The sequence below is a fragment of the Athene noctua genome, chromosome 17 (genome assembly GCF_965140245.1).
Source record: "Athene noctua chromosome 17, bAthNoc1.hap1.1, whole genome shotgun sequence".
In the NCBI taxonomy this organism is placed as follows: Eukaryota; Metazoa; Chordata; class Aves; order Strigiformes; family Strigidae; genus Athene; species Athene noctua.
The window spans coordinates 16,601,307-16,621,642 of NC_134053.1; the positions used below are offsets into that span (position 1 = coordinate 16,601,307).

At 44.2% G+C, this 20,336-nt stretch overlaps 1 protein-coding gene across 4 annotated transcripts in view; it reads right to left on the reverse strand.

Moving 5' to 3' along the window:
- Positions 1-713: 713 nt before the first annotated feature.
- MORC2 (MORC family CW-type zinc finger 2) overlaps positions 714-20,336 on the reverse strand; it is a 49,478-nt gene continuing 29,855 nt past the window's right edge. The window contains exons 11-26 of one of the 4 annotated variants that reach the window (XM_074920975.1): positions 19,333-19,415; positions 18,372-18,457; positions 14,986-15,126; positions 14,288-14,442; positions 14,017-14,145; positions 12,574-12,679; positions 8,476-8,608; positions 8,051-8,116; positions 7,543-7,932; positions 7,018-7,146; positions 6,859-6,913; positions 5,929-6,070; positions 5,397-5,588; positions 5,208-5,301; positions 3,768-3,947; positions 714-2,865 (exon numbers count right to left, since the gene is read on the reverse strand). In XM_074920975.1, coding sequence (XP_074777076.1) covers positions 2,797-2,865; positions 3,768-3,947; positions 5,208-5,301; positions 5,397-5,588; positions 5,929-6,070; positions 6,859-6,913; positions 7,018-7,146; positions 7,543-7,932; positions 8,051-8,116; positions 8,476-8,608; positions 12,574-12,679; positions 14,017-14,145; positions 14,288-14,442; positions 14,986-15,126; positions 18,372-18,457; positions 19,333-19,415 — 2,150 coding nt within the window. In that variant the 3' untranslated portion in view covers positions 714-2,796. Of the gene's footprint in view, positions 2,866-3,758; positions 3,948-5,207; positions 5,302-5,396; positions 5,589-5,928; positions 6,071-6,858; positions 6,914-7,005; positions 7,147-7,542; positions 7,933-8,041; positions 8,117-8,475; positions 8,609-12,573; positions 12,680-14,016; positions 14,146-14,287; positions 14,443-14,985; positions 15,127-18,371; positions 18,458-19,332; positions 19,416-20,336 lie in introns of all 4 variants that reach the window. The other 3 variants (XM_074920974.1, XM_074920973.1, XM_074920976.1) reach the window with 3 other exon arrangements.

Sequence of the window (20,336 nt, forward strand, 5' to 3'; positions counted from 1 at the left end):
AGAGAAACTGGGCAAATGTGTCCAAGGTGGAGGATCACCTCAGGTTCCAAGGCAGTGCTGGCACTCCAGTGGGTGAGAGGCCGAGGCAAATTGTCCTGGAACAATAATCATGAGATCCAAAAGCTAATGTTATTTTCCTGCCTCTTTATTAAATACATTAGCAACCTTACCAACAGAAATATGTATGCTTTGAAGTATCTAGGTGACAGCTGTGGGAGGAATTTCCAAAATGGGTGACTGTAACAATGGGCATAAAGGAGGGACTCAAGGTGCTCTATAGAGGGGATATGTTGTACAAAATGCAACTTCTGTACTTCTTAGTATTTCTGCTGTAAGAAACAGCTGGAAGATAAGAGGAAGACTGAGAGAACTGAGCAGAGACATGGTTACCAAAAGGCTTAACCTCAGCATGCAGGTCTAACTGCCAAGGCTGCAGCAGCTAAGATATTTTCAACAGGCCGCTCTAACAGCCTCCAAAGGTGCTCCGTTAGATACAAGGGAAGATTTTAAGAGCTCAACTGAAAAAGGCCCTGAACAATGTGATGCAGCTTTTGAGTACATCTTGCTTGGAGCATGTTGTTTAGATGACCTCCAGTGGTCATTTTGTTCCTATGTTTTTTAAAGGCATTACAAAAATGAAATGTTATGCATAGGTCTACTTAACAAAGTTTTTTTTTAAAAAAATCAAATAGAAGCAGCTGCAGGGGACTACCAGGAAAGTTTTGAGAATGAAAAACTTTATTGGCACTTAGAAGTTCTTGGCTTGCTTTTCCGAGCAAAATGGAAGTTTAGAGAGGACATATCAATTGTACTGATCAAAGTAACCCCAGGGAAGAAATGTAACTCAAACATACTTAGTACAAGATGAAGAAAATAAACAAAGTTTAAACTGGAAATGAGAAGTTTTCAGAGAACAGGAAAAAAGAGTAACAACACCTTCCTAACAGGAGAGCAATAGCAGGGGATCAAACTGTGTCAGGAAGCTCAAAACATGTAAGAGCTATTTGTGCCACATTGGTGTGTTACAAATTGAAGCTTGCAAGCAGCAGCATCTCTAAACTGTATTTTAATGAAATTAGGTTCTTTAGAATTTCTGCTGGCCACTTGGAAAGGACAAGGATTTCTTTTTTCACCTTAATAAAAAACTCAAGCTCCTACAGAAGGATCAGCTTCATCTAAAGCACTAGTGTGCCATCACAAAACCTCCAGTAAGGAAATCAAGAGTGGTGGAGCTTGCTCCTATGCTTAAGGAATGCTGCCCCTCTGTCCAGGAAGGTGTACAGGGGTCAGGGTGGATGCTTCTTACCTTCATTTATACTAGGATGTCCAAACCCAGACCCTGAATGAAAGCAGTCGGTCTCACTGTGTGCTGTTACAAAGACCTGAAATTCAGCTAATAAGCAGAAGTCTCCCCTCTCTCCTGTGGTATGTAGAACTCGGGAGTTCTCCAGGACTATAAACCATTAGTGCTTAAGATTCTGTAAAACAGATGTTTAATTTGGCTTGATTTTTTTTTAAAAAAACCCATCTATTACACATTCAGCTGTCGAAAGAATCCCACTGGTCCGTTTCAGTTGATGTACCTCCAGGCAGGCCCCTCTTGCTCATGCTGTGTTTCTTCAAACCACCAGGCTGTAGCAGATTTCAGTTTTCTGAGCACTGAGTTCATGGGCATCTTGTTCTAGCAGACCTGAGAAGCTGGCTAGCCAGCAAACTCAAACCGAATCACCTTGGCTACAAGTGATCTGCCAGGAGCTGTAGTGCAGCCTCCAGCTGGAAGGACGAGGGAAAGGCATTGTTCTTGCTGCTGACCTAGGGCCAGACCTAACTCAGTGATGCAGGGCTCCAGAGGCTCCCAATTCCAGCACTCTAATGCAATTATCTGGAAGAGCAAGCTGATCAAAGCAACACAAACCTGAAGGAGTGACAACAGAACAGAGGGTCACTTTATTTTCAGCTGGTTGAGCAGTTCTGCTGCTGTTGCAATTATGTCTCAAAGAAACAGCAGCAAAAGTGTGCAAAGGTCACTGCTAGAAAAGAGTCCGAACTCCAGCTTCCTCTGACGACCACAACCCACTGCGGGCAGCCTAGGAGGCCATCACCTTCTAAACTGATCCTCAGCCTCTGACCGTTAGCATGGTGACAACTCCACCTGCTCAGAGACCTCATATTTAGGAACCTCACTGCACTGGCAAGTGCCAATCCCCTACCCCCAAACCCCTCAGAACCACCGAGATTTCATCCCCTCCACTCACACAGGGACTGCATTTTGATCTCCTCTGTGTAGCTCAAATTTGTGACTTGGCTTTCTCCAGCCCAAGTTCAGTATCTTTGAAGTCTTAGTCCCAACCTCCTCTTCCAGAACTCAAGGCTTATTTTTAAGTTGGTGCCAGGTTCTTAATTGAGACAACCTGCTAGGCAGGATGTTCTGGTCTTCCAGGTTCAGCATATGAATATAACCTCAGATGCAAAAATGGTACTCACACTTTTACCTCACTAAAAACACACAGCAATCCTCCCATCATATCAGGCACAGTTCCCATTTCTTTTAAAAATAAATATTTATAAACAAAAGGAAGATATTCAGAGAACTACAATGTTAAAATTTTTCCTGCTAACAGCACAAATGTCTTTTTCATGTAAAGTCACAAGGACAAGTTGTACACCAACACGACGTAAGTACTGTCTAGAAACCCTCTCCTCATCAGCTGTCACAGTCCTCCACAGCAGGAATCCACTTCTGCCATCGCAGAAATCCGCTCCTCTGCACTTCTCTAGGGCTTGTACTGGGGCTGCTCAATCTCCTTTTGTGATTAAGTCCTCAATATATGCATCCAGTTCATCATCTGTGTTAATATCAATGTCCTGAAACGAAAGGCACAAGAAATACCACTGAAAAATAACTCTTGAAAAACAGTGGAAGAACAGATGACACAGAGCAGCCCAGCATCCTCTGCAACACCTGGTCAGCCTTTACACCCCAACTTCCAGCACTTTCCAGCTGTTGACATCCGCTGTGAAACACCACCAGCTTTCCTTGTCAGAGCATGATGGACAACGCCTGGAAACCTGTCAGTACCCGATGATCAAACAATGCACTCAAGCAGCAGATCTACTATCTGCTGATCTGGGTCAAGTTAGGTGTTGGGGATTTTTTTAGCTTTAACACACATTTTCCTAACAGGGAGCAACTGCTTCCATCAGCTTTTCCACTGGGTGGTCTTAATTTTATTTAAAGTAGCTTTTTAATTTAAAGTTTAATTATTTAAAGCTTTTATTTAAAGACAATTTGCTATTTTAATTTAATATTTAACAGTATAATAGATTTCACCATAAAAATATTATTGTTTAAAGGTTTGCATTTCTATACATGAGGTTCAGAATCCAACACCACCTTTCTGCTCAAGAATGGAGCAGAAATTCCCTGTAGAACACCGCCTACGCCCAGGGAAATTCTCCTGCAGCCCCACGTTTCATAGCAGAAAGCAGAAAACAAACGGAAGCTGTGCACTATGTACATGCCATGAAAAATCCATCTGTGAAAATTAACACTCATCAGGACCCCCAAGACATGGATCCCAAAGGGTGGGCAGCGACAGCATCTGCTTCTGATGGTGTAAACCTAAACTGCACCCAGCTGAGAGCGAGCTGAATCCCAGTTAAATACTGGACTAAAACATGTTAAGTGCCTGTAGGGGCCTGGGTCAGGTTGCCACGCTTGGGGCAGCTCTGGTTTTGCACCCCCCTTCCTCACCCACCTCCTGCACTTTCTGCAGAAGGGCCACAATGTTAGTCCTCAGCTTCTGCAGTTTCTCCTCTGTTTCCTTCAGCTTTCTCTCCGAGATGCGGAGGTTTTCTTCACAGGCTTTGGCCCGGGCATCAGCGCGTGTCTGATACGAATTGCACAGGTTCTGCAGACCTACCTCATACTGTTTGAAATATTCTTTCTGTAGAAGACAAAACACAACAGATGACATGTTAAGAAGAAGCACTGAGCGTCAAGAAAACCCCAGCACCCACAGCTTGTAGAAGAGTCCAGATACCAGCACTCCACAACCGAACACACCCACCTAACCCCCTGCCCCTGCTTGCCCTCCCCACCGTCGTTACCATGATGACATTTACATTTCTGATTTGCCTACTACAGGCAGCACAAAGATCACATAGGTTTTCACATTCCTCAAAGACCAGAACTGCAGCAAAAGCTGCCTGAATTCAGATTAAAGATACACTGTGTTTTAAAAAGCCTAAAACCACAGTTATGCTGTAGAAAGGTCTGACAGCCTCTGCAAGCCATGAGTTTCCTTAGCATAGACCACCCAGACAGCACAGCTTATTACTGCGAGGTAGGAACAAAAAAACACTTGCAGAAAACTCCAGACAAGACCAACACGTCCTGCAGAAGCAGCAGGACTGGTAACTCAAGCAGATGCTTGAATTAACAGAGACAAAAGAGGAAGGAACAAGAGGATTGCCAATATATACACTGTGAGTGAGGGAGCAGGGCACTCTGAAGACTACCAAATAAACTGTCTTTTGTCATTTGGTCATCCATTGATGACAAAGTCCTGAAAAGATCTCCCTTTGTGGTATGTCAGAGAAGAGAGGTCAGAGAAGCCAGTAGTGTTTCTCCACATCTCAGCCTGCACTGGACCTTCCAATAACAGCACGCAGATACTGGTGCAGGCTTAGCCTCATCTGTTCCTTGCTCAGATAAATGGAGGCCACACCAAAAGCCTAAAGATGAACAGCTGACTCGTAGGCAGTCAGTCTGCTCACCTGGAAAAGCGTGAGGGGGGTCGGCTTCCGTGTTCTCTCCCATTTTTAAGGTTGCCTCTGCATAAACTAGATTTATAAGGCCAGGGGCAGAACAGACAGGTATGCCTACATCCTACTTCTACAAATCTCTAACCTGGTCTCTCTTTTTCAAAAGCTTAACAGCAATGTACAAGTTAGGATAGTAGCAGTCAACAGCCTTCCCACACAGATGTATGGTAATTAAAAAAACCATCAGACACAACTGTCAGAAGATCTAAAGCATGTTTCAGAGGCTCTTGTTCTTTTTCTCAGCTACTTTAGTCTGCTAAGGATCCAAATAACCTTCTGCAGAGTGAGATCTTGCATCAACAGGATGCAAACTTGCCCTAAGAATGGAATGCGTGTGACAAAAAACCCTAAACTTACTTTTCTAGAAATACTGAACTCACCAAGGGAAACACCAACAACCCTTCCGAGCTCATGGAACTCAGCTCCTTCTTGGAGATAGGAAAATCTGGAGGTAAGAAGTACCGCAAACAATTTCTAAGCAGGAAAGAAAAACACAAAGCCAGAATTGGGAGTTTAAAAGACTAAAGCAATCAGACTGCAGCAGCTCACAATAACTGCAATGAACCCACCGAAGGATGTGGGCTAGTAAGTTTATGGTTTCTTGGCTGCTGCTGGGACCTGTGGTGTCTGGTTCAATTCTGACACAGTCTGAGGTAGAAGGTTCAGCCACTACAACCTCCTCTTTCTGCTGTGTATCTGGAGTCTGGTACTCAGGAGAGGGAGGCTTCATCAACCTCACATCCTCACTGCCCTTCTCTACCCTGAAAAAAAAATAAAAATGTTAAAGTCAGGTGTCTTTTTCTACATTGGTTATACCTGAAACACCACTAACCGCTTCATCAAAACCTGTACCCAGCTGTCACTCTAAGACCTCTACAGTACCCAACGGCTGCCTCTGCAGGAACGTCCCATCAAAGCCACTGGCAGACTATGGACTCTGTCATGCCCACTCTTTAAGAAGCAGCTGGACAGTCCTGAGCACACACATACTCCCTGACCAGGACAGCAACATTTTTCTCTTCAGTATCTATGGAAGTAAAATGGGGTCTTCCTCCTGAAAGCAAAACAAGCCTCCAAAATCCAGTAGCTAGAGATAGTTACCAGCGATCCCTTGGTGTGGTATCTGTAGGAACATAATCAAACTTCACCTTCCAGCGCACTGCATGCTTGCCCATTTTCACAGCTGTGACACGGCCTGTGAACCACTCCTTGTTCACACGCACTTCCACATGCAGCCCTTTATCTGCAAGGAGGACGACAGTAAAGATGTTAGCAAACATTCAGATGCTGGAGAGCACATTCTGCATGAGCTCCAGACAAGGCAGCCACCCTCAGTGCAGGGCAAACCTAAACCTGTGACAGTCCGTTCAAATGGTACATAAACCACAGAACCACCACTGTCACACAGTTCAACTCCTACTTAGAAAAACATTCAGATGCAAGGAAACGATATGGCATTTTCAGACAGAAGGTTTCTCCTGTAATCTGGGCTGTTCAGCACAGGCTTTCCAGGCTCATGCTGGCCACCAGGACAATCTGCCACGTGTTCCTAGCGGGTCACTTTCCAGACAGCCCCTTGAGCTGAAGAAATGCCTTGCTCTGGCAGAAGCTGCAGTGCCATCCTGGCTACTGTCTTTCCCAGAGCTGTGTCAGCCCCTCTCCTCTCACAGCAGTGCAGCAGGTCTAGACACAGTTCTCAGCATTGGTAGCTCCATGATCCAATCAGTCAGAAGGGGTGAGCACGACATCAGACCACACCACACAGCCAAGCATCACACCGTTAACGTGATGCAGCCCTCAGATTACAGATCCTCCCACACCACAGTTGCCTCTTGTCTCGTCAAGGGGTTCCTGGCCAAATTGTATCATGCAAGTTAGAGTCATCTCAGGGTTTGGAACCCAAATTTACACTAATTCTTATTTTAAAAAGCTCACTAATGAAACCACACGTTTAACCAGTGAGTCTAGTCCTGCAACAGTTCTTTACCACTGTGTTAGATCCCAGAGGCAGTTCAAGGGTTCATTTCTCACCTTTCTGAGCTTTCTTCAGTTCTGCCAGCTCTTCTTCCCCAGCACTGTCTGTGAGCTGTGGGAGAGAGAACTCAGATTAGCTGCCTCCCACTAAGATTATGAACACTCGACAAATACCTCGTGCTGAGGAAACCAGTGCACTCTCACCTCTACCACCACCTCACTGGAATCCTTCTTCTCTTCTTTCACTGCCACAAATTTGCCCCGTTTTGTCTTCTCCTTGTGTTCCCCCTCCTCCTCAGACCCGTCCTCTGTGGTGTTCAAGATCCTCTTCCGAGTGGTGGAGGTCTGTAGGAAGCAAACAAGCTCTAGCTATAATTCCAGCATGCTACCAACCATCTTCTTTTAGCCAAGTTAAAAAAAAAAAAAAAGTTCAGCATCCACTATTTCATTTGATAGTTAATTAGCTTTTCCAGAAGGTTTTAGCAGGTGCTACATGATCATACAAGTGCTCACCCTGCCACTCCACATTCTTTTTTTTTCGTGGTAAAACAGTCTGGTCTAACAGGAAAGAGATGAAACAAGTCTTCACAAGGGTGTAGTACAGCACCCTAACCCAAGAGTGAAATAAAAGTTACCTTGTTCTGTACAGGAACTACAGTGCAAATCCCATGCAACACAGCAAGACAGGCTATACAGAACAGGAGGTAAGGAGCTGACAGCTTTCATCCCATCAAGTCTCACCTGTGAGCATTTAACAGTTGCAGATTTCTTTAGTGCTGGCACCTTGGTAGTTTTTGGACTGGGTGTCTCACGTGAGCTTTTGGGGTTCTGCAGGACAGCAGAGGGTGGCTTTGTTGTTGTACCTGGTTTGGCAAGAGTTTTTAAAGCACTGTTAGACTTTCCAGATGTCACAGTGTGCTGGTGTGTCCTGGAAGTGCTGGCCTCCTCCTTGGAGAGCATGCTTGCCAGTTTGGGAGTGCTGATATTTGGCCAAGCTGTAGAGCTCTTTTTCAGCTGACTGATGGACTTGGAAAGAGGCATAGGTTGTGGTGGTCTGCTGGGAGCATTCTTGATTACATCAGGTAAAGGAGGAGATCGTGGGCGCTGAGGTCGGGTCTGTGCCTGAGTGCTCTGAAACAAATGAGGGTACAGAGAAAGGACAGAGGAGTTGGGCACTGCTTTTCAGAGCAGCTAAGGACAGCACAGAAGCGTACAAAGCCTATAGTGGTATCCCATTTACCTCCCCTGCAGGCCGTGTGGTCACTTCCAAAGGCAGTTTCTTTAAGTCAGCTTGAGATCGAATTGGAGTGGTTTTCTATTTAAACAAAAAAAACAAAACCAAAAAAATCAGAAAGGCCATCTTTAAAAGCTGTCAGAGCCTGCCTGAACCCAGCCCAGCAGTTTTCCAGTTTAAAATAAACAGTTATAAAGTGTGTTCTGTGTCCTTCAAGAGACATCCCTTCATTTGAACACTAGCAGTCACTCCCATTTTCCTAGCAGAGAAATGAAATGCAAGCTGAGATGCTTTTCTGGTATTAAAACAACCCCCAACCCATGAAGGAGCACAGGTGACATGAGAGGCTGAGACAGACATGACTCAGCATCATCCATCCATCTGCACTAAGAGGTCCCTCAAGCCTACTACTGTGCTTAGCTGGAGACCTCCAGATTCACCTGCAGAGCTTCCAGCTTTTCCTGCTGCTGGCGGATTTTCTCTGTCAGTTGTTTCTGCTTTTCCTCTTGTGATTTCAAGTCTTTCTTCAGAGTTCCCAGTGGTACCTTCTGCTTCTGCTCTGCAGCTTCACATCTAGCACAAAGGGAATGCAAGACAACCTCAGCAACAACAGCAGAATCTGCACTGTCTCACACAGCACTGTCCCCATATCCCATCCCAAATTCAGCAGTAAAACCACTTTCCTTTCTGCAGTATCCACAGCCTCAAAAACAGTGGTTTTCTTCTTGGGAAACACATATATGATTTAAGGATCAAAAACATAGTTGTTAAAAAAAAAAAAGCCATTTACACTGGGAATTATCAATTCAGAGCTCAGGAGCTAAACAAAGCTTAGGAATAGGTGCGTCTGGTTTTCTATACTGTTTCTGTACTCTGGAGTTCTACAGCAATTTTCCTTCCTACCAACTTATGTCTTCGTATCAATTGATCTTTTCACAGGCTTCCTTTCCATTTAGGAAGAAAAGCTTATTACCAGTAACCCGTGATTAAGACACTGTTTACACAAGCCTTCCAACAGATGTGCTTCGCCTTGCTGCCCAAGGCCACAAAGTGTTCCTTTGCAATATCCCTTAACTATTTGCTCTTCCCATCCTGTTCAGCTTATGGCCTACAAAACAGTGGCGAGTATCCTACTCCCTCAGGTTCTCTCAGATGTGGGATCCTGGAAGGGTCCTTGAGAGAGGAGGAAAATGCAGGTAGGAAATACATGTAAGTGGACTGGCATCACCTTTAAACTTCTGGGTGAGCAGCTGGCCATCAGGAGCATTGCCAGAGGAAGAAGAGGGGACTGAGAGGTTCCAAGGATCATCTCCTGTCACAGAACTGAGTCATGGACTGACACACACAGGATCAACCTGGGCAAAGGGCAAAGTCATGTAGGGATGATGTGAGACAGGAGGAAAGCAGCAGTACCAAGACAACTCTTGCACAACACAAGAGATCCAGCTGACTCCTCCAATGCCTTGGAGTCAAGCTAATACAAACTTCCTGCAAGTGTGGGTCTTACAGACAAAGGGAAGACCCTACTCTTGCTGTGGATCACACAGAGCTCCAAGAGGCTGATGAGAGATGATTTTATCAGTATCTCTGACCCTAAACCTGCTAACTGATGGGATATCCCCTAGTCTGCGAGACACACACTGTGATCAGCTTTGTCAGTGAAAAGGAGCACAAGCAGCAGTTTCTCCATCAGCCTCTTAGCTGAAGCACTGCAGGGTTGTTTTTTCAGAGCCATTACTTCCTAGGCTAAGAAAGCACCTGTCATCACTGCAAAATGACTGCCTGACACCAAAGCTGCAATTCCCAAAGACAAAGCTGAAAGTGGCACCATATACAAGTTTCCCAGCAGAGAAATGCCATCTCCCCTGCCGTTGCATGGACTGAGGCTGAAAACAAGCTGTATCTTACAGCACCAGAAAGTATGACAGCACCCATTAATTCTGCTGACAGGAAAAAATTAAGATTACATATGACATTCAAAACCACAGATTGCATCACTAGAGGCAGCAAGTCAGAAAAAAGGAATTATCTTTGTAGTAAGAATAGTCTGCAACTCAGCACCAAGGCTTTGGTGACGCACAAGGAGCTTTGAGCCAGACAGTCATCTTCAGCTGGTGTTTCAGCCATGAATCCAAACACCATTTAGGACCCAGCTGCATTTTAGGTAGAAAAAGGGAGAGTAAGCCTGACAATGAAGTGTGACATTGCCTCTGTGACAAGGTGAGAGATGGTGCCACTTAGTGCTGACCCCAGCATAGACCATGACATCAAAAACTGTGACGGCTTTACATGACAGAAATGGAGGAGAGCATTCAGCTCCTGTGATCTGGGACTACATGCCACCAGCAGAAACTGAGGTGTAGGTGGACAAGTCAGAAGGGTGGGGAACAACTCAGTGCAGGCAGACAATGCCAAGGCAGCCAAAACCACCACATGGTCTTCTGATGCCAGGAGAGGGTCTGAACATCAGCTCTGACAGTGCTTCCTCTTCAACCTGGCTGGATGAAATTCTGCACAGACCCTCATGACACACAAGCTTGAGGCACCCCACCCATGGTGGCAACATCAACGTTTCCCAAATCCTCACTCCTCCCTCGGACAGTACAAATACCTGAAATGGCACAGCTGGGGTACATGGGCAAGACACAGAGGTGAAGGTGTCCAAACCCATGACACAAAGACACAAGCAGGAAACATCAGGCAGTAGAGCACTTGGAAGGGAAGTTCAGAAGTGCAGTGACTGCAAGGAAGCCCTGCTTCTACTGGCACCAAGCAAGCCAGAGGAGTGCTAGTGCAGCTTCTGTAGAAAACCTTCTGGCTTGTGTAAAAGGACACAACCATACTCACTGTTGGAAAGTGCACCTGAGCCTATTCAATCCAGAAATATTCTAGAGTTACTTATCTTCCCAGAGCCAGACTCCTAGATCCCTTCCAAAGCAGCTGAAATGACCAGAAGTTTGGATCACCTGTCCAAAGCACCTCACCTGCCCCTTGCCAGTAACACATCCCTAGCCTTGCTACTGCTTCCACCTGGGGGGCTAGAGGTGTGACAGCCTCTTCTCAGGCTTGCAGATCCAGCCCTGCCCCTGCAGTTTAGCCTCAGCACAACCACACTCTTCTTAGCTCCACACCAGGGCACAAATACATGGAGCAACAGGGAAGTTAGCACTGGTATTCTAACAATGACCGGTGCCAAAAAGAAGCCAGAAAATCAGTACTTCCCAAATATCAACACAAACACTTCTTTGTAGCCTTTTCAGACACAGAAGTTAAAATTTTTATTCCAATTAAAAGTTACCACCTGGATTGATTTCCTTTGTCTTTAAGGACTGAGCCAAGGCACCTGAATTACAGCTGAGCAGCTTCCTTCATGATACAAAGACAAGAATCAGCTTTTAAGCAGTCTCTCTCCACAGAGAAGCAACAGCCTAGAGCAATAATTTTCCTCATTCAACTAAATACTATTTTCTACCTAAATTTTATAACTGTGAAACGAATCAATGTGTTGCTTGCTCAAGTGTATAAGATGCCATTCTTGAGCTCACTGCAACTTGCTGGCGTTGCTGCAGTTTGTGTGTCTAATGGGTTGGAGCTATAGTAGCAATAAAGACAATTGCAAAGACCCCACTGAACATGTATCCCTGGCAGCCTGTGCTTATGCCTAGTCTTTAATTGCTGTCTATGCTACCTACATTAAAATTAACATGCATAAACTAAAGCTACAATCCTATTTCCAGTGGCAGGGAAGTATATGGATATATATATATATCCATAAAGGAACTTATTCTCACCAGACCACTGGCTGAGGTCAGAGGGGCCTCTGGAGGTTGTCTGGTTCAAACCCCCGCTCAGGCAGAGCTATGGAACTGGTTGCCCAGGACCATGTTTTCAAGTATCTCCAAGGATGGAGACTGCACAACCTCCCTGGAGAACATCTGCCAGGGTGTGGTCACCTCACAGGGGAAAAATGTTTCCTGATGTTCAGAGGGAACCTCCTGTGCTCCAGCTTGTGCCCACGGCCTCTGGTCCTGCCCCTGGGTACCAATGAGAAGAGCCAGGCTCTGTACTCTTTGCAGCCTGCCTTCAGGTATTTCTATACATTGATGAGATCCTCTTGAGCCTTCTCTGCTCCAGGCTGAATAGCATATACTGGTACCTGGGTTGTTCCTCCCCAGGGGCAGGACTTCGTGCTTCTGCTTGAACCCATGAGGTTCCTGCCAGCCCATTTCTCCAGCTTGTTCAGGTCCCTCTGGATGGATGCACAACTCTGGTGTGTCAGCTACTCCTCCCAGTTTGGTATCATCTACAGACCTGCTGAGGGTGCACTCCGCAATCTGTACATTGCACAAATGCCCACCAACATGTCAGCTCCAAATACGTACATCATCAGTACTTGTTCACAGACTATGAGCACATCTTAAAGGTACAGAATTGCTGCCTATCCCTCCAACTGTTCTTTGAGAAAGAGATGACCAGGAAAAAAAAACGGTGCAGATAAGGCACACTGCAGAAAAGTCTTTATATTAACTGATGCTTACCTGTCTTGTTCAGGATCAGGGTTCATAGAGCATACCCAGCTATCAGGGTAGTTCTTCTCCACTGAACTCAGCTGGAATGGGAGAGTCCGCCACTTCAGACATACATCTGTTCAACAAACACTTTGCAAGTCAGAAATATACAGTCTGAGCACAAAATCATTTTTTTCTATAGCACTTCTGAAGCCCATTTAACACCCAAGGACCACACCGATTTCCAAAGTATATCCAGCAACAGTGAGACTAGTGGCAAAAAAAAAAAAAAAAAAGTGAGACAGCCACAGGATATACTGAGTCAGTTCTTGCTTTGTGCTCACAAAATGTTTGGAGGAAGACCTCAAACCTTGTACCAGGCATCCATAACAAGAATCTCATGAAGCCTGGCATCAACTGATACTAGAGGACCTCACACTCACTGCTGCAAAGACAATACGTACAAACCAAACTGAAGAGCCAGTCCTGAAATCACTGCTCATCTCAGAAGTAAGGCTGTCTCTTACTGATATCAACACAAAACAAGTCAGAGATTTATCCATTTAAAAAAAAAAAAGTTATAATAATCTAATAAATTTTAGATGAACCAGGAAGACAGATTTGGGTTCCAGAGCATTGCTGGCCTACCAGGAAATCAACAGCTAAAAAAAGAAGTTTTTCCACAAAAATACAAACATTCTTAAATCAGGCTCTGGAAGGATGTCAACAGCAGAGGACAAGAAGAATGACAGGAAAGCCCCTCCTCTTTGTGAGGAACTTGGAAAGGACTGAGAAAACTGATGAGGCAGGAGGGCCTAACAAAGTAATTCCACAAAACTGGCCTCACATTCCTTGCTACATCCTTATCCCCAAGTCCTGTGGGGAAAATTAGGTTGAGAGCATTGTGTCCCTCTAAGAGGCAAAGTGGTTGTGTTAAGATCTCCCTTACTCCAGTAAGGGCTTAGCCAGAGGGGTTTAGAGGTGCACAGAAGAGAACTTGCATTAAATTTGAAAGTCGACTGTAAATGGTTCCCTTCTGTGCTCACACCTAGCACCAGTTAGCAGGACAGCACATCAGAATACAAATGACTTGGCCACTTTCCACTGCCTATGGGGAAGTTTCAGATTAATGTTGAGATGGGTGGCTTTGGCCAGTTTTAGCTCACATTACATTTCTAAGCCTACTCTCAACACTGCTACTGGCCACACCTGCCCCACTCTGTAAGGGCACCTGAAGATCATCACAGTTGGTAAACTGCGCAGGACAGGAACCTTACGTCAAGATGTCTAAATGCACCATCAAGTGCAGACAAAGGCATCTCACAGAAGGAGACAAGCTCTAGAAGGGGATAATGATAGCAAAGTTCATCTCAAATCTCCTAGCCATTTAGCTGCTCGCCAATAGCAGGCAGGAGTCCCTCCCCGCTTCCCCAGGGAGGGCCAGCATCCTAATCCCAGCCTGCTCAGACGCACCACACTGAATCGTAGTGGGGATCTCCATGGCTCTCCGGCGTTTGTAGCGCAGTTCACTAGATGGAGGCTGGTTCCAGTTTGCTGACAAATAACCAAATTCATCCCAGAACTTGATAATACCTCTCTGGGCTGGAAAACAAACAAGCCCCCGCTCAGTACAGAGCCATTACCACAAAAATCACCACCTGCACTCTTGGCTGCCCTTCCCCTTTGCTGACTTCCAGCCACCGGTTTCCCCTTCCAGCCCCTGGTAATCATGCAGCTTCATTACCTATAGCAACATCCTTCCAATACTGAGCCAAATGCTCTCCCATGGCCTTCAGCAAGTGTCGATACTCTTTGGCATCAGCAAAGTCTTGTTTATTATGGGTTGGCTCCAGCACCAAATAGGGCACATCCACCACACCTACCACTCCACCACATGCCCTAGAAGTGGGACACACAGTCACAAACATCATTAAACTACCAGGTCATTGTTCAGAGAAACAATATTGAAATAGCAGGTTACACACACGCACACTCAATTACCAACCCAATCCTCCAGCAGTACCAGTTTTAATTTATCAGCTTTCTAAATCAGACTTGAGCTAGCATGCAAAAAGCAAGGTGGGCTCAAATATCTGTACTTGCTTTCATGACCCATTCTCCCCGTACCTAGAATGAGGCAGTATTGCTACCAGTATTCATCAGCCCCAAATGCCAGCACTGAGAACGAAAGCCTCATACTGCTGCAGGTATGACGAACATCTGTGTAGAGAACTCTTTTATCAAGAAACCAGGAAAATATCTGGCAATAAATTAAATATAATTTATTTGTCAAGAGTCCAAACTAAACGCTGACAAAATGAGTAAGCCTCACGCTCGTGAAGAATGATTAATGCAGAACAAGGTTATTGCACAGCTGAAGTTATAAGTAGGAACATGCCAGACTTAAGCAAAAAAATTGCTGAAAAATCTCCAAGAACTCACATGCCACCCTCCAGCTGCGGGCCCACCTTCTCATACATCTTTATCAGTCGACTGCAGTTATAAATGAACATGCCATCCAATTCACGCTCCTCAATATTCACACCAAAGATAAAATTCAATTCTTTGGGTTCTTTCAGTGCCCTGTAAGAGAATGAAATAGAGTCTCGGAGATGTTGGAATTAAATCTCATTATTTTCTGTCATTAGACAAACGGTATGGAAATCCAGCACCATTGAGCATTATGGGTTTACTGACATCTGTCCTGTAGTCTGCCATTTCTAAAAACACAAAGCATTTGTTGAATGTGCATTACGAGTACATGTGTACAGAATAAAAAAAACTTTGTAGTACATACACCAATTTAGGCTGGACAGTATCTGTTCAGATTATTTATTCATTTGGATATGTGTTCTTCAGGAATGGATTCTGGTTTTTATTTCAGATGGTCTCGTTCAAAAAAACCTAGTTAACTAGTTTTATGAAAGTACTGTTAGGTACAGACTGCTCTTCTCCAATGCTATTTCGGTTTTTATTTTCCATATGTAGATCTCTATGCTAGATAAAACATGGAAATGAAGAAGATTTTGATACAAAACTACAGTTAATATTCCAATTCTGGGAAAGTTCTCATAATTACAAGTTTTACAATGCTACTACTACAAGTTTGAAATCTGGAAGATACAACACACAACCCAAACACAGCTTTTTTTTCTGGAAATGACAGTATAGCATTTTTTAATGATTTTTGCTTTATTTATGCAGTAGATGACTTCAAAAGTTGGTCTCAAGTATGTTTATGAGCACATATGGATTTCTGAGTCTGAATCTTTGATTATCAGGAACTGTATCTCCTGCAATGCAGAAAGTCTCAAGAGATTCTGTTCTCTTTGCATTATAAATCAAACAAAATCCCTGTGTCTCACAAACAGAACTACTGCTCTTTAACAGACTAAATAAAGTAGTTTCTACAGCTTCCATCAAATCCATGCTGAGGATTTTTCATAATGAGAGCCCTCAGTTTCAGGATGAAAGTATCAAATGTGAGGTCCAAACTTAACTATTGTCCTACCCATCCCTCTAATTTCTGACGTCCCTTAATTTCCCCCCCCCCCCCCAAATTCTTAGCACTGATGTCCTTTATCCCAGTGAGGTACTTGACTTATCCTTAATGGTTAGTTGAAGACAGTAAATTCTTTAAAATGATCAGTTGACTGTCTGCTAATATCAGATATTAAAAGAACCTGAGCTGTGCACGTGTGAGCACTGCACAATAATAATCTGCAGTCATAAGATGTAAGTCTGTCTTAATGGGCAAGCTTCTCAAAATAAGAACCTGAAATAGATTAATCTCATGTTCATTTTCTGTTTAAAGCCATCCTCTTCCCCTCACATGTGTATAGGTACACATCTTTCTTTAAAACAGGTGATTCTAAAACAAGTTACTAGGAAAACACCTGGAATAGTAGCTTTCAGTAATTTTAAACCTAAACCTTTGCTAGGAGGTGCTTTGAACACTGAAGCATCAACAGAAGCTGGGCTAGAATGTTACCCTTTTGGTCTCAGTTCATCCAAGTGGACAACTGTGATTTGAGAATATGACCAGCTGCAGTAAAACAGCCACCTCAGGGATTATTTTTCTAACTGCTGGCAAAGGATGTAGAGCCTTAAATTTCTAGTAACAATGTGCATTCACCTACAAAATATAAAGGGCATCTCCTCATTTTTGTTGGAGAGGACAGGAAGCCAAATAATCATCCAAACCATGGAAAATTAAGTGGAGGGCCAAAAGCCCAGGATTTCATTAATAGGACTTCAGTATCAGTCCTACTCGGTTGATTTATAACCTGACCTTACTCAGGCTTTGGAAACCAGAAAGCATTTCTTTCATTGATGCACCCAGTACCAGGGAAACAGCAGAAAGCTGTCCTAAGACATTCTCTATAACTTAAGAGTTTTCTGACAGGCTACAGAAATTATTTCTTACAGAACGTTTCCTATTATATACACATTTTTCAGGAATTTCTTCTGTTTTCTGGATAAAGTACAAGATTATGGAATAGCCTGACCCTCTGAAGCGTCTCTGATCACCAGTGACAAATGCAGGGATGCAGGGCAAGTCATACGCCTGTCCAGAGCTGGCAGAGCACCAGCAGCTCTCGCCCGGGAGCACACATGGCCGAATCTGTACAGAAATCTGCACACAAGGCCTTTTCCTCTGCTGTTCATTAGCTGTCACATACATCTATTTTACTCATCATCACATATTTGAAACCTGACTAGAGATAACCTTTTGACGTATCTACAGTTGGGGTATTCTTCCAAACCAGCTGGTTACGTGTGGCCTACAAAACTTCTTAAGATTCAGACAGAAAGAACTGCTGAAGAAAACCTGCAATCTCTCATTTCCAGCTAGTCAATAAAGGACATAAAGAAGCTATTTTCAAACAAACTTACACTCTCCAAGTTTCTTCTTTGTTGTTTAGCTTTTTAAAAAGAAAAAGTATTTTGCCCATTAGCAAGAAGGCCAGGAGACTATTCACAACATTTTACTTTGTGCACTAATGTCATCAAAACCAAGAATTAAAAGACAAGCTGTACACGGAAGCTGAAGAAAACAGCTTCTCCCAAGAGTTTCTGCATTCTTCAGATCACAGGTCTAGCACTTTTAAATTAAAGCTTTATTTATTTATAGCATCTTAAGATGCATTAGATCTATCTCTGGCAACAAGTCTGGGATAGATCTGACCTAAGCAGCCATGTAAACTGGCATGCAAAACAACTAGGTGGGAACAGAGACTTGTTACATACAAATCCCTAACTTTCTCAGACTTTGCATTTATTTTAAGAGCATTTGTTTCTGCTTATGACTTAATTTGTGAAACGCATATGACAAATTTGAAAAAAAACCCCCTGTATACAGAGTGAAATATTCCTGTGAGTACATTGTTAGTGAAGTTAATTGCAACCAGAGCTAAATTAGAACAGTGTCTTGGGATTTCACAGCAGCATAATAGAACTCAACAAGTTTTTAGAAAATATCTCTACAATGCTAAAAGCCATTTCACTGTAACTTGCTAACATTTGTTTGCCTTCCTGATTCTTACCTGAAGATGAAAAAGCAAAAGAGCTGATGTGAAAACCAGGTAACCATCTACAAAAACCAAGCCAGACCCAAAGATCAGCAAGTAAGAGGGGAAGAGCAGAAGCAACCAGAACAGCAAACTCAGTCTCCCTGGTTTAACACCCAGGGCATACAGGACACCCACAAAAATGTAAGCTTTGAGCTGAACTGCTCCCTCCACCACACAAGCAAAGTAGGAGACACATCTGAGCACATGGAATGAACAGCCTGAGAAAATCAGAGGTCTGAACCACCTTACACTCACCGCTGCTTTGCATCCTTGATCCTTTTCTTGACATCAGCCTCCCGGCGCATGGTTATTGCAGAGTTTTGGACTTGACGTAGCATAACCTGCAAACAGGCATCACACAGTAATACGGCTGCTGTGAAAATCATGAAATTAACACTTCTCTTTGAGGGGGGGGGGGGGAAATCATAGATCTCAGAAATGTTTTAAATGTAAAGAATTAATGAACAGTGGAGAGTGACAATCAACATGTCTTTACATTGAAAGCGGCACTTGCTGCTGGGTTGTTTAAGCAGCTACAAAGTTACTCAGAAAAAAATGTCTAAACATAACTAAATGTCTAAGATAACTGATACAGAGAGTAACAGAAGCAGAGAAACAGCCAGGGTGCTTAGATACTACTGTTTCCATCAGATGCCACTAGGAAGTAGAGTGATTTTAATCTGGTGTCACTTGCTGACCCACCTGGCATCCCCCCCACAAGCCCTCCTCCCACCCAGCAGCAGACTGGGTCTCAGCCTTGCCCCAATCCAGAGCCACAGCCCCAGTGGGAAGAAGCAAACAGTCCCTCCAAAATGCTTTGGAGCCAGCTGCACAGGCAGGGAGAGGGAACAACCAAAAAGAACCCAGTTTTACTTCTGTTCAAATACCTCACATTCCCCTGGCCTCTTCTTCAGAGGCTGACATCAAACAGAGTGCATAGGGGCTAGGGGTGGCCTTCCCAGGTTGAGGGCAAGGGAATGTCAGCATGCTTCCTACTTGGGCTGGAAAACACACATAGATGTTGAAGAAACTGCAGTGGTGATGAGACCACAGAACTGTCTGAACAGTCCTGGCAACTCACCAACTGAAGTCGCCACCTGCTTAACCTACACACCAGGTGCTATCACCAGGACCAGCCAGTGCTGCTCCAAAGCCAGAGCTCTGAACTGTCCTTCACTGACTAAAACATAAAGTGCTGCCAAAGCATAAGGCTTACCCTGGACTCCCGTGTGAGATCCCCTCCTAGGCGCAGCTCAAGGGCACGGGCTTTACTCTCTGCCTCACGAGCCTTCTCCTCCGCTGAAACACACAGGGACAAGGATAAGGTCAGCCATTCAGTACAGACAGTGTATCATAAAGCATTCACCTGAGGAGACGGATATCCTGAGAGCCTCTGCTGGACTGACATGTACAAAGGTACAAGGCTAACACAGAAAAGTACAAACTAAAACCTTACATATGAGAGCGCACCACCGACATGCCATCTTAAACTTGTTCAGAGGTTGCAGTCAACGCCAGCACAATAGCAGGGCCAAACTCTACAAAAGCACGTTTAAAGGAAAGATCCATGAGGAAGTCTGTGAGCAAGGGGAAAGAGTATAAGGATGCAAGTGCAACTGCCTACTCTGCCCAGAGGTGTGAAGGCAGAAAAAGGCTCTCAATAAAGGAAGACTGAATTCAGGCTTGAAAGAGTTACAAAGAGCTATTTTTCTTGCAGACAGGAATGAAAAAGACTACTCTCAGAAATGCTTTTACCTTTGATAACTGCTAAATTTTCCCTGAAAGACAGTTAAATCTGTGCTACCCACAAAACAGGACAAAGTGTTCTGAAAACCTACCACTACACCTGATCTTTGCACACACAGTCTACCACTTAAAGAAATTCCCCTTTTCCCTTCTCTCTCAGACTACCAACAAGACTGCCTGGCAACAGGTACACATCACCTTCACATTGCTTAAGATTCATTCAATAAATTTATTTTTCAGCCAGGAAATCCTTTACTAAAATTGAGACACAAAGTGCTTTGGCAAATTAGCACCATAAACCTTGCATCAGCATGCTCTCCATCCAAAACCATGTTGGCTACAACTCTCTTGCGTTCCCTTTCAGGCCAGAAGTCTGTTCTGCTCACAGCTGTACAAGAATTAGTTAAGTGAGTGATCTTCCTCTGTCCCACAGGCTCTGAGGTCCACAGGGGTAAACATGGACTGGCAAGTAAT